At 51.2% G+C, this 12,058-nt stretch overlaps 1 protein-coding gene across 2 annotated transcripts in view; it reads right to left on the reverse strand.

The window, feature by feature from the left end:
• Positions 1-12,058, reverse strand: part of Tbx5 (T-box transcription factor 5) — a 43,935-nt gene that overhangs the window by 20,665 nt on the left and 11,212 nt on the right. For both annotated transcript variants that reach the window (XM_078039085.1, XM_078039086.1), the window contains one exon: positions 5,206-5,297. In XM_078039085.1, coding sequence (XP_077895211.1) covers positions 5,206-5,297 — 92 coding nt within the window. The remainder of the gene's footprint in view (positions 1-5,205; positions 5,298-12,058) is intronic.

Genomic DNA, 12,058 nt, shown 5'->3' on the forward strand with positions numbered 1-12,058 from the left:
TGCCTCAAAATCCAACATGCTGGCATGATTCCACAAATGGAAAATTCCACACCTGACCTCCTGTGACAGGCTGCAGTCAAAACAAGGTGCAGGGGCAGGGGGTGTGGCCCAGTGGCCTTGCATGTGCAAGGGCCCGGGGTTTCATCCCCAGCCCTGACACAATAAAGCTACCGGTGCACCCAAATACTGCCCAAACTCAGCACCAGGCTCTGTGGATGAGACGTGCATGGAACACAAATGAAAATCACATTGAGACTTGGCCTCATCCCCAAGATGGCTCATTATGCATAATCGGATATTCCAAAATCCATCAAAACCCCAAACCTGGAGCCCTGCTGGCCCTTGGCACTTCGGATAAGGGACGCTAAGCCGTGCTGCTTGGACTCCGTGTGAAGGCAGCGAGAAGGACCAAAGGGCAGCACTCTGGGTTTGGTTTGTCATTGTGAGGATCTAAGTGGCCCCTGGCATCATGAAAAGGGGACCCTGTCCACCCTGAAGAAGCCAAGCTCGCGTCCAGGCCCTGCATCTCCACCAGTTGTATGGCCTGCTTCAGGTTCTCAACACCTGACAGCAATTGGGAGTCCCTCTGGGCCACCTCGGCCCTGTGCTGCTGGCCCGGCTCATTCTTGGACAGTCCCCTCTAGACAGAGGAAGAATCCTCGTCCCTTGTCCCTCCTCCTTGAATACGGGTCACCTGAGTGAGCCATCCTCCATTAACAGAATGTACCTGGAGTGACGCAAAGTGGCTTTGGAAGTGAGGCCAGCAAAGGACATTCGGCTTCCGCCATCATGGAAGAAGCCTGCGCACCCTGGGTCCACGTGCTGGAGAAGCCACGTGCACCGGCTCTAGTTGCCAGCCGGCTGAGGTTCCCACAGAGGGCCAGCAGGGAATGTGAGCCCCAACAGGAGACCACGCGGGCTGGCCTTGGCCTTGTCCCCTCTCCAGCTCTGTGTCCACCAACGCCCAGCCCGCGAGCCCTGCCCAGCTGATCCACAGATCTGGAGCCCCTGGTCTCCTGGGGCTGCTGGCCCCTCACATGGCCGTGCTCAGCGCATATGTAAGGGGCACCATGGGGCCCACAGACTGCCACTTTAAGGTACCTGGGCAGCATCAGCCTGAACCTCTGTCCCTTTAGTAGGCTGCAGATGCACTGGAGGAAGCTGGGGGACCCCGAGGCCCTGCTTTGTCTGGCCTTGATCTGGCGTCACGCATGGAGAGCAGGACAGGATAGGCTTGAGGCCAGGGCCTCACAGTGGCCTGCTGGGTCTGGGTGCATTTGTCACTCAATGATTTGGATAAGAGTCCCTCAAAGACCCATATTATTAAAGGCTTGGTCCCCAGCCTGAGGCCCTATTAAGAGGAGGTGGGACCTTTAAAAGGAGGGGCCTAACAGGCAGAAGTTTGGTCGCTGGAAGGGTGTCCTTGAAGGGAACATGGGCCCCCCAGCCCTTTCCTCTCTCTGGGCTTCCCATGGGCCATGAGGTGAGCGGCCCCACCTTCTGCAGGCCCCAAGCATGGGTGTCGATGGATCATGGGCTGAAATCTCTAAAACCATGAGCCAAAATAAACTTTCTTCTTTTTAAGAGAGAATACCTCAGGTATTTGCTTACAGTAACGAGAAGCCGGGCTGCCCTGTCACAGTCTCCCCAGCTGGTTTCCGGAGGTCTCTGGAATCTGGGTCCTACTCGAGATCCCTAGACTCTTCTAGACCCCTGCCCATGCCTCCATGCCTCAGCCCCCTCTCAAAGCCTGGTCTCTCCATGAGGCTGGGCCTCCCCAGAGGCCTCCCATGGCCTCAACCCCGCCTCTTGGACTCCTCAGACTCATCCTAAGCAGCACATCTATGAAATCGCAATGCCACGTGCCCGAGCTCTGAGCACCATCTACCACCTCTTCTCTCGCCCATCTGGGGGCTGCAATCTGGGAAACACTGGTTTTCGGGTACAGAGGAGCCTTTCTGAAGAACCCTGGCGTGCATTTTATCATCGGTAGCCGGAGACGGGACGCTCAAATGGTTTTATTTTCTTCTCTGTGCCCGTCCACGGCCCTCCCGTTTTTATAATAAGCGGGGACCGGGCCTCTGTAACCAGAAACTGTAAATGAATGTTGGAAAATAACTAAGACATCATCTGCGTTTTCCAAACACAGAGAGTCGGGTGAGGAGAGAGAATGGGGCGGGTGCCCAGAGGCTGGCGAGCAAGGCCAAGAGCGAGTTCTGTGGAATAAGCGCGCTCGGCCTCCCAGACCCCACCTCTCGCCCGGCTTCCAATTGTTGGAAGAGAGGAAACTTCATCCCTCCTGCTTCTCTGCCCGAGCCAGCTGTCACCGGGTGTGTGGGGGACGGGAAACAGGATTACAAGATTAACAGTGCGCCTGCGGAGCCTGCCTGGCTGTTATCAGGGCTGACTCCAGAGAGCCACAGTGCCCACTTGTCACTACCTACGGCAACCTGGGGGTTGGGACTCGCGCCCAAAATAAATCCTGAACAAGGACAAAACCGACTGGGAGCTTCCCCCACAATCAGGTCGGTTTTCCTGAGTGTGTCCATCGCGCTTTCCAGAGACTTTCCCACGAGGGTCCCGTGAGAACCCTGGGAAGTGGAAGCTCCATCTATTCAGACCCATTTCACAGAAGAGGGCTCTGGGGCTCTGCCAGGTGACATCCGGCGTCACCTGCTGATAATCACGACCAGGTTGGACCCATGTCCGTCGGACTTTGAAGGCTTCCATTGGAGTCAATCTGCTTCCCTCCCTCGACTGCCCCAAGAATGTCACCAAAGAACTGAGTAGGAGATGACCTGATGGACTGGTCAGGGGTCAGCACAGCCCTTGGGTTCTGCCACGCTGCTCCTAACAAGGCCACAGAGACACAATGGGGCTCTTGGAGAGACTAAATCCAACATGTCACCCCTTCCCTCTGGTCCATGTGCATAGTCCCCACCCAGGGAGAAGGCCTGGTCCATCTGGGGAGTAGCCAGGACAGCCAAGCAGACCAACCTAGAGTCCCTGCCTGAATAGCCAAACAGCTGTGGTTCAAAGCCTGCTGCTCCGGATCTCGAACACTGCACCTGGCCCTCCTTTTGTGTCTGATATCTGTCCCAGCACCTTCCAAACTGCAGGGACCCGATCTGACACAGGGAAGCCACGTGGAGTCGGGAAGAGACACACGCGCCAGGCCGGGTGCCGCTCAGGGGTGCCACGCTTGCCTGGAGTGCACGAGGCCTGGGTTCCGTCCCCGGCCCCGCAGGAAAAAAGAAAAAAATGCTGCCCACACAATCTGCGGCCATAGGAGATTTCCCAGAGAAAGGAAGAGCCACGGGAGACCCAGGGAGAGTTGGGAGGTGGCCAGTGGGAGAGGTCAGAGAGACCTGGAGGCTAAACAGAAAGAAGACTCCAGGGTGGGAGCATTCCCTGCAGTGACCAAGACAGAGGGCAGGAGCCAAAGCCGGGGCCAGGCCTGGGGGGACGAGGGGGGCATCCAGGAGAAGCCTGAGCCTTACGCTGAGGGGCAGTAAGAGGTGGATGTCCCTTTGCGTGACTTGTGCTTTACAGAGATCCATCTGGTGGCTGCTTGGAGAAGCCCCCAGCGGGGACAGGACCACAGGCAGGTCCAAGGCAGCCGGGAGGGTGCCGGCTGGAATGAGTGGCCTGCCAGGAGAGAGGGAGGGATGCCGAGACCCCATAAGAAGGTAGAATCGGGGCCCGGTGGAGTTCGGTGGCACAGTGTGAGCCTAGCATGCACCAGGCCCCGGGGTCCACCCCTTCCCCGGAAAGAAGGAGCATCCGCAGGACATGGTGACTAGTTCTCCTGGAGAGGCGCCCACGACACCTTCAACCTGCTCCCCTGCTCTTGACCTCGTGGGAAGGAGGGAAGTCCCCCCACCACGGCCAGCTTGGTCAGGGCGGTGGGGCAGGGCGGCCCCTACCTGTGCAGCCCGGACCTTCACACGTAGCCCTGGGAGGACCTGGGCAGGACAGAGCTACTTCGGTGTCCCCTGAATTCTGAACACTGGAGGAGCAGCGTGACCCGTGGCGCTCCAAGGCACAGATAATCGGACCTCTCTCCGCTAAGATGGGATTCCTGTCCACACTGTTTCCACTGATCCTGGGACTAAATTAAACACCCATTTCAACATGTAGATGACTCAGGAAGTTGGCTATGGTAGCCACCAAAGGCACCTTAGGAGTCTACCGTGGGGAAGGAAGCCAGCCAGGAAGACAGGGACGTACAGGCGTGTGCTGTCCCCGGGCACCAGCTGAAGGTAATGTCCTTGAGTTTTTAGAAGCCTGCACAATCGGATCTGGTAAGCCTTCTGCCTAAAAATAATTCCCCAGAAGGCAGTTTTAAATCCAAAGCTAAAGCCACGGGCTTCCTCGTTTCTCTTCCCTCAGTCTCTGAAGGCATATGTCTGTCTCCCTGCCTGACTCTTCCTGTCACATCTTCCAAAAAGGAGAAGGAAAAAAATTCCCGAATGACTTCATTTTATTTTGAAACACTAAACCCACCAAAAGGGGGGAAGGAAGAAAAAAACAAGAAAAAAAAAAAGAAAAAAAACCCTCTTGGTCAAAACAGCTCAAGATGTGATTTCTGATTCTCTTGCCATATGGCAAGTTCGTCTGGAAGCCTCTCCCGAGCACAGAGAACATTGACGACATCCACCATGCCTGTTCCGTCTTTTCAAATCAGACCCCATCCCCACTCTGTGCATTCGCTCCAGACTCTTCTATTTGTCATATCAGCGGCTGCGACCACAGGATATGTAAAAATACCAAGCAATTTTTAGCACCAGCTTCCAATCCCCCAGCGCCCTGGACACCACATGGTGTCAAATTTTGTACTTCACCCCCAGGAAATCAAGTCATTAACTTCTCTCTCATTTACCGCGAGCCCATGCCAAAGAGAAAAGCCTTCCTCGGCTGTGACTTATGGGAACAAAAAGGGAAAGGGACTCGCTCGGGAGAGAGATTGCAGAGGGAAGTGATGCACAAAGCTCAGCTCCCCTGGTTCTTCTCCCGCCTGGGAGCATCACCCTCAGGTTGCTGATGGCCTCGGTCGCATGGGACAGTTATCAGAAAGGGGAACGAGTCTTTCCTCCCCATCTCTGGGTACCTGGTGCTCGTGGGCAGGGTGGCCATGGCACAAGAGCTGAGTGGCCCCCCCGGCTCTGCCAGGCACAGGTGGGGCACAGGGATCCGCTTTCCTACCTCTGCATCCTGGACATTCTGTGCAGCTCCATGTCGTCACTCCCCCGGAATCCTTTGGCGAAGGGATTGTTCTCGATCTTTAATTGGGTGATCTGAGGGAAGGAGGGAGAACGGGTGTTTTACACTTTATTGCCACAAGACTACCTCGGGACAGGAGCTCCTAACGGTGCCATGGAAACGTGGCCTCGGGCAACCCAAAGAAGCAAATTAAGCCAGTCCTGTCACCGGGACCCACCACTTCATTGGAGTGGAGGTTTTTGAAACATGTCCTCAGACTGCTTTTTGGGGAGAGAGGGTGTTGGGCTGGATTCAGTTTGCACATTAATTGGAGTCACATTCTGCCATCCTTACAGCCAGAGTCATGAGGGTGAGTGTGTGTGAGTGTGAGTGTGTGTGTGTGCGTGCATGCGTGCATGTGTCTAATCTGGGCACTTTGTATTTCCAGCACAGTGAAGGCCTCAACATTTGGTCCCCCTCCCCTGGCCCCCGAAGCCCCCGCCCTGGGAAGTCTTGCATGTTGGCACGGGGGGTTGTATATCCGGCGGTGTGGCAATCCCCCGTTTGGAGAAAACTTGTCTTGATGGTGAGTTTCCAACAATCAAGTCATTTCATGGTTTCACAGACTTCACTGGCCCAGGTGGGAAACAGTGGCCAATAAAATAAACACAGACACGTGTGCGGATCACATCTATGACAGCGACCACACAGCTCTGGGCCGAGGTGACTTCCCGAGCTCTGTCTGTCCTAATGATCTGCAGGATAGGGAGCTGAGCAACAGAAAGAGGGTCTTTCTGAATGTCTTGGCCTGGAACTTTAAACCATCAACGCGTATTAGGGGAGTGTGAATGTGCAGTAGCCCATCCAGGTGACAGAGTGCGTTTGCTAGAAGTAGTTCCTAAAAGTTACGTGCGAATTGATTTTTCTTTCTTTTTCAATTTTGTTTTTCAGAGCTGGGAATCGAACCCAGGGCCTTGCACATGCTAGGTAAGCGCTAACCAAGAACTACACCCCAGCCCAGAATTCTCATAGACAGTCACAGTATAGGCACCAGGACATCAAGACTCTAGCTTCAGTCCTGGGGTGGGGGACCCCGTCACGATCACTGTCATATCATAGATCACCTGTATACTGGTTTGCTTGATATTTATATTTAAATTGAACCCCTTTTTACTGAAATCTATTTTACCCAGAAATAGGATATCCTGGCGCACACCTGTTATCCCAGCGGCCCAGGAGGCTGAGGCAGGAGGATGGTGAGTTCAAAGCCAGCCTTGGCAACTTACCAAGGCACTAAGCAACTCAGTGAGACCCTGTCTCTGACAAACTAGAATCCCTTGCTATTCAATAAGGAGAAAGCCACTGTATCAAGATCTCTGTACTAGGACTCACAGAAAGTTCTACATCCAAACCCTGCCTTCCCCTGGTGGCAGGAAGAGATTAGGCGCTTCGGAAGACGTTTGGAACACCACACACCAACTTGTACTGAAGGAAGGGCTGTCTGTCTTCCTCCAAGAGAAGTCTAGAAAGATAACTGGGAAGGGAACTTTCTCCCCCTGACTTGGATCCTACTCGATTGCCCCTGCAAAACGCCTCCCCTTACCCCAGCAGTACATGGACTTCAAGAAACTCTGGGCCAGGAATCATTAATGAATGCACACTTCTAAATCGATCCCCTGAGCTGTTCCGATACATCCTGCCTCTAGAAGAAACAGCCTACATAGTTCCCTTCTAGCTCCAAGACTCTATAATGAACCTGAAATCACTGTCTGAGGGCTGCGGTGTAGCTCAGTGGTAGAGCTTTGGTCCAGCATTGCAGAAGCTCTGGGTTGCACCCCCCGCACTGCACACAACCAACCAAACAAACCGACTCACTGACTTGCTCTATGTATGATACCTGAATGCATAACAACAACAAAAAAATCTCACATTTTTAATATCTGACTCCAATAATCTGACATCCAGAAAAAAGAAAACTATGGTAAAAAAAAAATTTCAAAAGGTCAGCAATTGCCAGGGGTTGAGGCGGGGGGATGACGAGGCAGAACGCGGAGAATTTTTAGGGCAGTAAAGGTCCTCTGTGGAACCCGGCCATGGGGGGTACCTGTCACTATATGGTTTGTCCAGACCCATAGCACCCCGTGACAGATAGGAACGCTGAGGTCACAGCAGGTTTGGGGTGATAATGATGTGTCAATGTGGGGTCCTCCACGTAACAGACGGACCACTCTTGTGGGGGTGTTGACCGTGGGGAAGGCCAAGCACATGGGGGCGGGGGAGGTGCGTGGAAAATCTGTACTTTCTGGAACCACAAAGTGCTCTTTTACATCCATTTAAAAATATTTTGGAAGCCGGGAGTGCTGGCGCACACCTGTTATCCCAGCGGCTCAGGAGGCGGAGGCAGGAGGATCATGAGTTCAAAACCAGCCTCAGCAAATTAGCAAGGCGCTAAGCAACTCGGTGAGACCCTGTCTCTGAATAAAATACAAAATATGGCTGGGGATGGGGCTCCGTGGTCGGGTGTCCCTGAGTTCCATTAGAGGTACCCAAAAAGAAAAAAAAATATATTTTTGAAATCCATGTATAGACACACATCCATGTGTTTGCACACATGTGTCTACACATTCCCTTCCACCTTCTTTATTTATTTATTTTTTTTTTTTCTGGGAATTGAATCCCGCTTTGCCACTAAGCTACATTCTGGTCTTTTGATTGATTTTTTAATTTTGACACCGGGTCTCACTAAGATGCCCAGGCTGGTCTTGAACTTGTGATCCTCCTGCTCAGCCTCCTGAGTTTCTGGGATTATAGGCGTGTGCCACTGCACCTGGCTTCATTTTTTTTTTTTAAACTTGGCACATTCCTACAGATTTCTGATTTTGTCTTAACTCTTCACTGTGAGTTAAAAAAAAAAAAAAGAAAAACTCTACAAAAATCCTTTCACAAAAGAATCTTCAACATGTACACTCTTGGACAGCTCATTTTAGGAGTCTAAGATTCCATCACCTATGGGGCTTTCCTTCCCACTCAGATTTCATCACAATGAATTGCAACTCCATGAATAATAAATCATTTTTTAAACACTCGTAAAAATGAAATTAGATCATTTAAACAGGAAGATCTCAGTGGTGTATGAGGCTGAGGTAGGAGGATGGCAAGTTTGAGGCCAGCCTCAGCAAGTTAGCGAGGCCCTGAGTAACTGAGTGAGACCCTGTCTCCAAATCTAAAAGTTACAAGGGCTGGGGATGTAGCTCAGTGGGTACGTGCCCCTGGGTCAATTCCTAGTCCAAAGGAAGAGAGAGAGAGAGAGATGTGGGTGCGTGGGTGGGGAGGGAGAGAAGAGAAGAAAAAGGAGGAGGAGGGAATCCTTTCCCCAGGCCAACCCACCCCAGCCACAGAAGTTGATCCCTGCAAACGTTGAGGACAGGGAGGATGGGGACTCCAGGCTGCATAGTGTGGCCAACCCATAGTTACTGCCCCACCAAGAATTCAGAGCCAAAAGTTGCACAAGGGAAAAAAATGGGGGGGGTTTATTTTATCTGCAAAAGATTTTTGCTCCAATCCATTCCTTACACCCCAAACAAGGTCACTTACTCCCTGATTCTTATGCTTTATCACCACATCTTACGAGAAATAGCACAATTTGCTAAATAGAGACTTTTGGAGATGGAGTATAGGTACCCTTAGGACCTAAGAAATGCCTTTGAGAAACACTGACCGATGAGCTTGTCTGCCAATGAGAATACCTGTCTCCACATGTCCCCATCCACTTGAAGGACAACCGTGTCTGTAAAGTCCCCTTGTCAAGAGGCTGTGTGTGCTGGCTCAGGGGTACCCAAGCCCATCCACCTGGATGCTCCAATTCTGCCAAAAGTCTCCCCTGAAACTCCCTCGCATTTGCCATACAGAGGTGCTCCCTCCAAAATCAGCATAAAACCGGATATCCGGGGGAGGGCTGGCCGTGGGGGGAGGGGGAGGGCAAATATAAATACCAGCTCCAACTGGTGAGACAGAGGTTGTAAAAATTAATGAGAATAATTGTTGTGAATTCTTGCTTTTGAAAAAAAATAGGGGAGGAAAAAAAAAACTCATGAGAGCCAAAAATCTTAATTATGTCTCTCTATTAGGGGTTCATTTCCTGGTCCCAACCAGAAAGCTCGTACCTCATAAATACAGGCTGCGTACACAATGATTTAAGCAGGAGGAAAATGCTTTTTGATGGAAAAGTGAATTAATATTGGGGGATAGAGCCGCTGGCATACACAGCCATGGTCGCAAGAGCAGGGAAATGAAATGCCCACGTGACCTTTTTTTAACACCTAAATATTTCTGGGCATGGCTGCCGAAAACTGCAGTGAAAACCTTACAAAAACATGTTTCACAGGGTGAACGTCGCCGGGGAAGATTCGAGTGTTTAAATATCTTTCTCAAGCTGTCAACCATCTGGGGAAATAATTCCCAAATCCAGCTTGGGATCACAGCTGGGCTGAGGAAATATGTCTCGTCATTAGGAGCCCTTGTGGGCTCAGGCATGTGACTGCAGCCCAAGAAATGAGCTCTTGTCGCATGCTTACCCCCACCTGGTACCTGCGCCCACGTCCAGAAAGACCATCCCCAAAGCAAAGCACGGAGCTCTCAGACCAAACAAAAAGGGACTTGTATTTTCCCAAAGTGTCCTGGCAATTGAATCGAGTGGATTGCTTTTCTTGCCCTGATCCTTTCTCCAAAGCCAAATACAAGATGAAGGGTCCTTGAATTGACGACATGATCAGGGAATGAACCCAGGAAACCACAAAGAGGAACACTGGTAGTTCTTTTTCAACCACGGTAATAAGAACTTATTTAAAATCTCCCGTCTTCACGATTCTAAAATAGCCAGGGAGTGACACTGAGTAGGCTGAGTGTTCCAGAATGTTCGTTTGGAACAGAGTTGCCCCTCCTAACAGATCAGTGAAGTCTTCCACCAATGGCTGGATCACCAGGACGGGCATTTGGAGCTAACTGGATGCCAAGCCCTGCCCTGCACCTCTCCAGGTCTATCTCGGGTCACCGTCCTGATGATCCTACAGGGTTGATGTTCTTATTATCCCCATTTTACAGATAGGAAAAATGGATCAAGTCCATTGTCCAGAGTCGAATGGATGTGAATCCAAACAGTCCGCCGCCCCCAGAGTCTCCCTGGCAACCTACACGGCGTAAGAGCCCAGCTGGATTCCACCCATGGAGTCAGAATTCTCAATACCCGTTCCAGGTGGGACAATAAAGTAATGAGAACAAGTCCACAAATCATATGCAACCCCGGCCGCTTATTTAAATCACACGTCGTATATCCATAGGGGAAATGTTTGCAGGGTCTTGGACTCTACTAGAAATGTGTACAGCCGTGGACTTGCTCCTCACACAGCAAATAGATGCCTTTGAGACTCTAAGAGTTAGAAGGGAGGGAAAACCCAGTGAGCCTGGATGTCTCCTAGGAAATCCTGTATCTGCCTGCCAAAGAATATGTCAGGCTGGCTAGAAAGACCTCTATGTGCAGTTCAGCTGGGCTCTCTGATCCAGATAAACAACAACAACAAAAGAATTCCTGTATGCAAACCCGGATTGTGATCATCAAATGCACACGCATCTCAATGTACAGCTGAAGATGCCCATTTTAGACCTGTGAGCATTTAGACAGAAGAATGCACAAAATCCACACGTATGCACCCCCCTCCTCGGGCATCCATTCACGTGCACAGATCACTAAATATATACAGGGCAGAGAAGAAAATTTTGAAAAGAAACTTGGGAGGTATTGGATATTTTCATGAGTTCCACCGAAAAGTTTTACTGGCATGCAGGTATGTTAAGTGTGAAGTTGTATGTATGCTTCAAGGGGCTGGGGAGTAGCTTAGTGGAAGAATGGGTGCTTAGCTTTGTCTAAGGCCCTGAATTCAATCCCCAGCTCCGCCCCCCCCCCAAATACATAAATAAATGTGTACTTCAAATATTGCAAGTGATGTTATGATATAAATAATGCTGCAAACAGAGAAGAGCAGAGGGAGACCGTGATGGGACCTAAGATCATAACTATATAGAATCCAGAATCTTTCCCCCAAGGGCCCAAGGTCTGATGTGGTTTTTAGAAGATCACTTTCAAGTGTGCACTCCTTCCCCTATGAACCTGGCCTTTCTTCAGAGAGAGAGAGAGAATTGGAAAAAAAAAAAAAAAAAAAGTTCTGACATACTCCTGGACTCTGTGTCAGATCTGGGAGCCCCTGAGCATCTATGCATGTAGGTGAGGCTTCAGCTTCTTGATTGCTATTTCTCCTGTGACCACACTGGTTTGCCACAGCCTTAGAGGAGGCAGTTTTCAAGAAGCCAGATTCTAACTGGTCTGAAATATTTTCTGCTGCTCTCGGGAATTTGGACTTCACTGTTTCTCACCCTTGGCTGGAGGGTCAACAGGAGAGGACTCAGAAAAGTCTTCCTTCTCCTTTAAAAAAGCTGTGGCTTTTTTTTTTTCAAGGGAAGGAGGCTCTCCCCTAAGATCAGGAAGGAGCCATCCATCACAGCTGGGCCTGGTCACTGACAACCTGAATTTGGAGATTACCCAAAGCCTGTTCTAACAGCCCTGGCCTCGGTGGGGGGATTATCTGCCACCCAGCCTGCTCTGGAGTGACCTCGATGGGGTAACTGGAGGCTTTAGAGTGCTAACCCTCCCCTGGCCTCTCTTGCTAGGCTCCACAGCCTTTGCGGTTTCCAGGACAGGGGCTATGGGAGGGGGAGGGTCACAGCCATCCCCACATCCACCCAGGTAAGACGAGTGACCTGCCCTCACTCATCCCACAGGGACTGCCCCCCTCACCGTCCAACC

Source organism: Ictidomys tridecemlineatus, chromosome 2 (assembly GCF_052094955.1).
Source record: "Ictidomys tridecemlineatus isolate mIctTri1 chromosome 2, mIctTri1.hap1, whole genome shotgun sequence".
NCBI lineage: Eukaryota > Metazoa > Chordata > Mammalia > Rodentia > Sciuridae > Ictidomys > Ictidomys tridecemlineatus.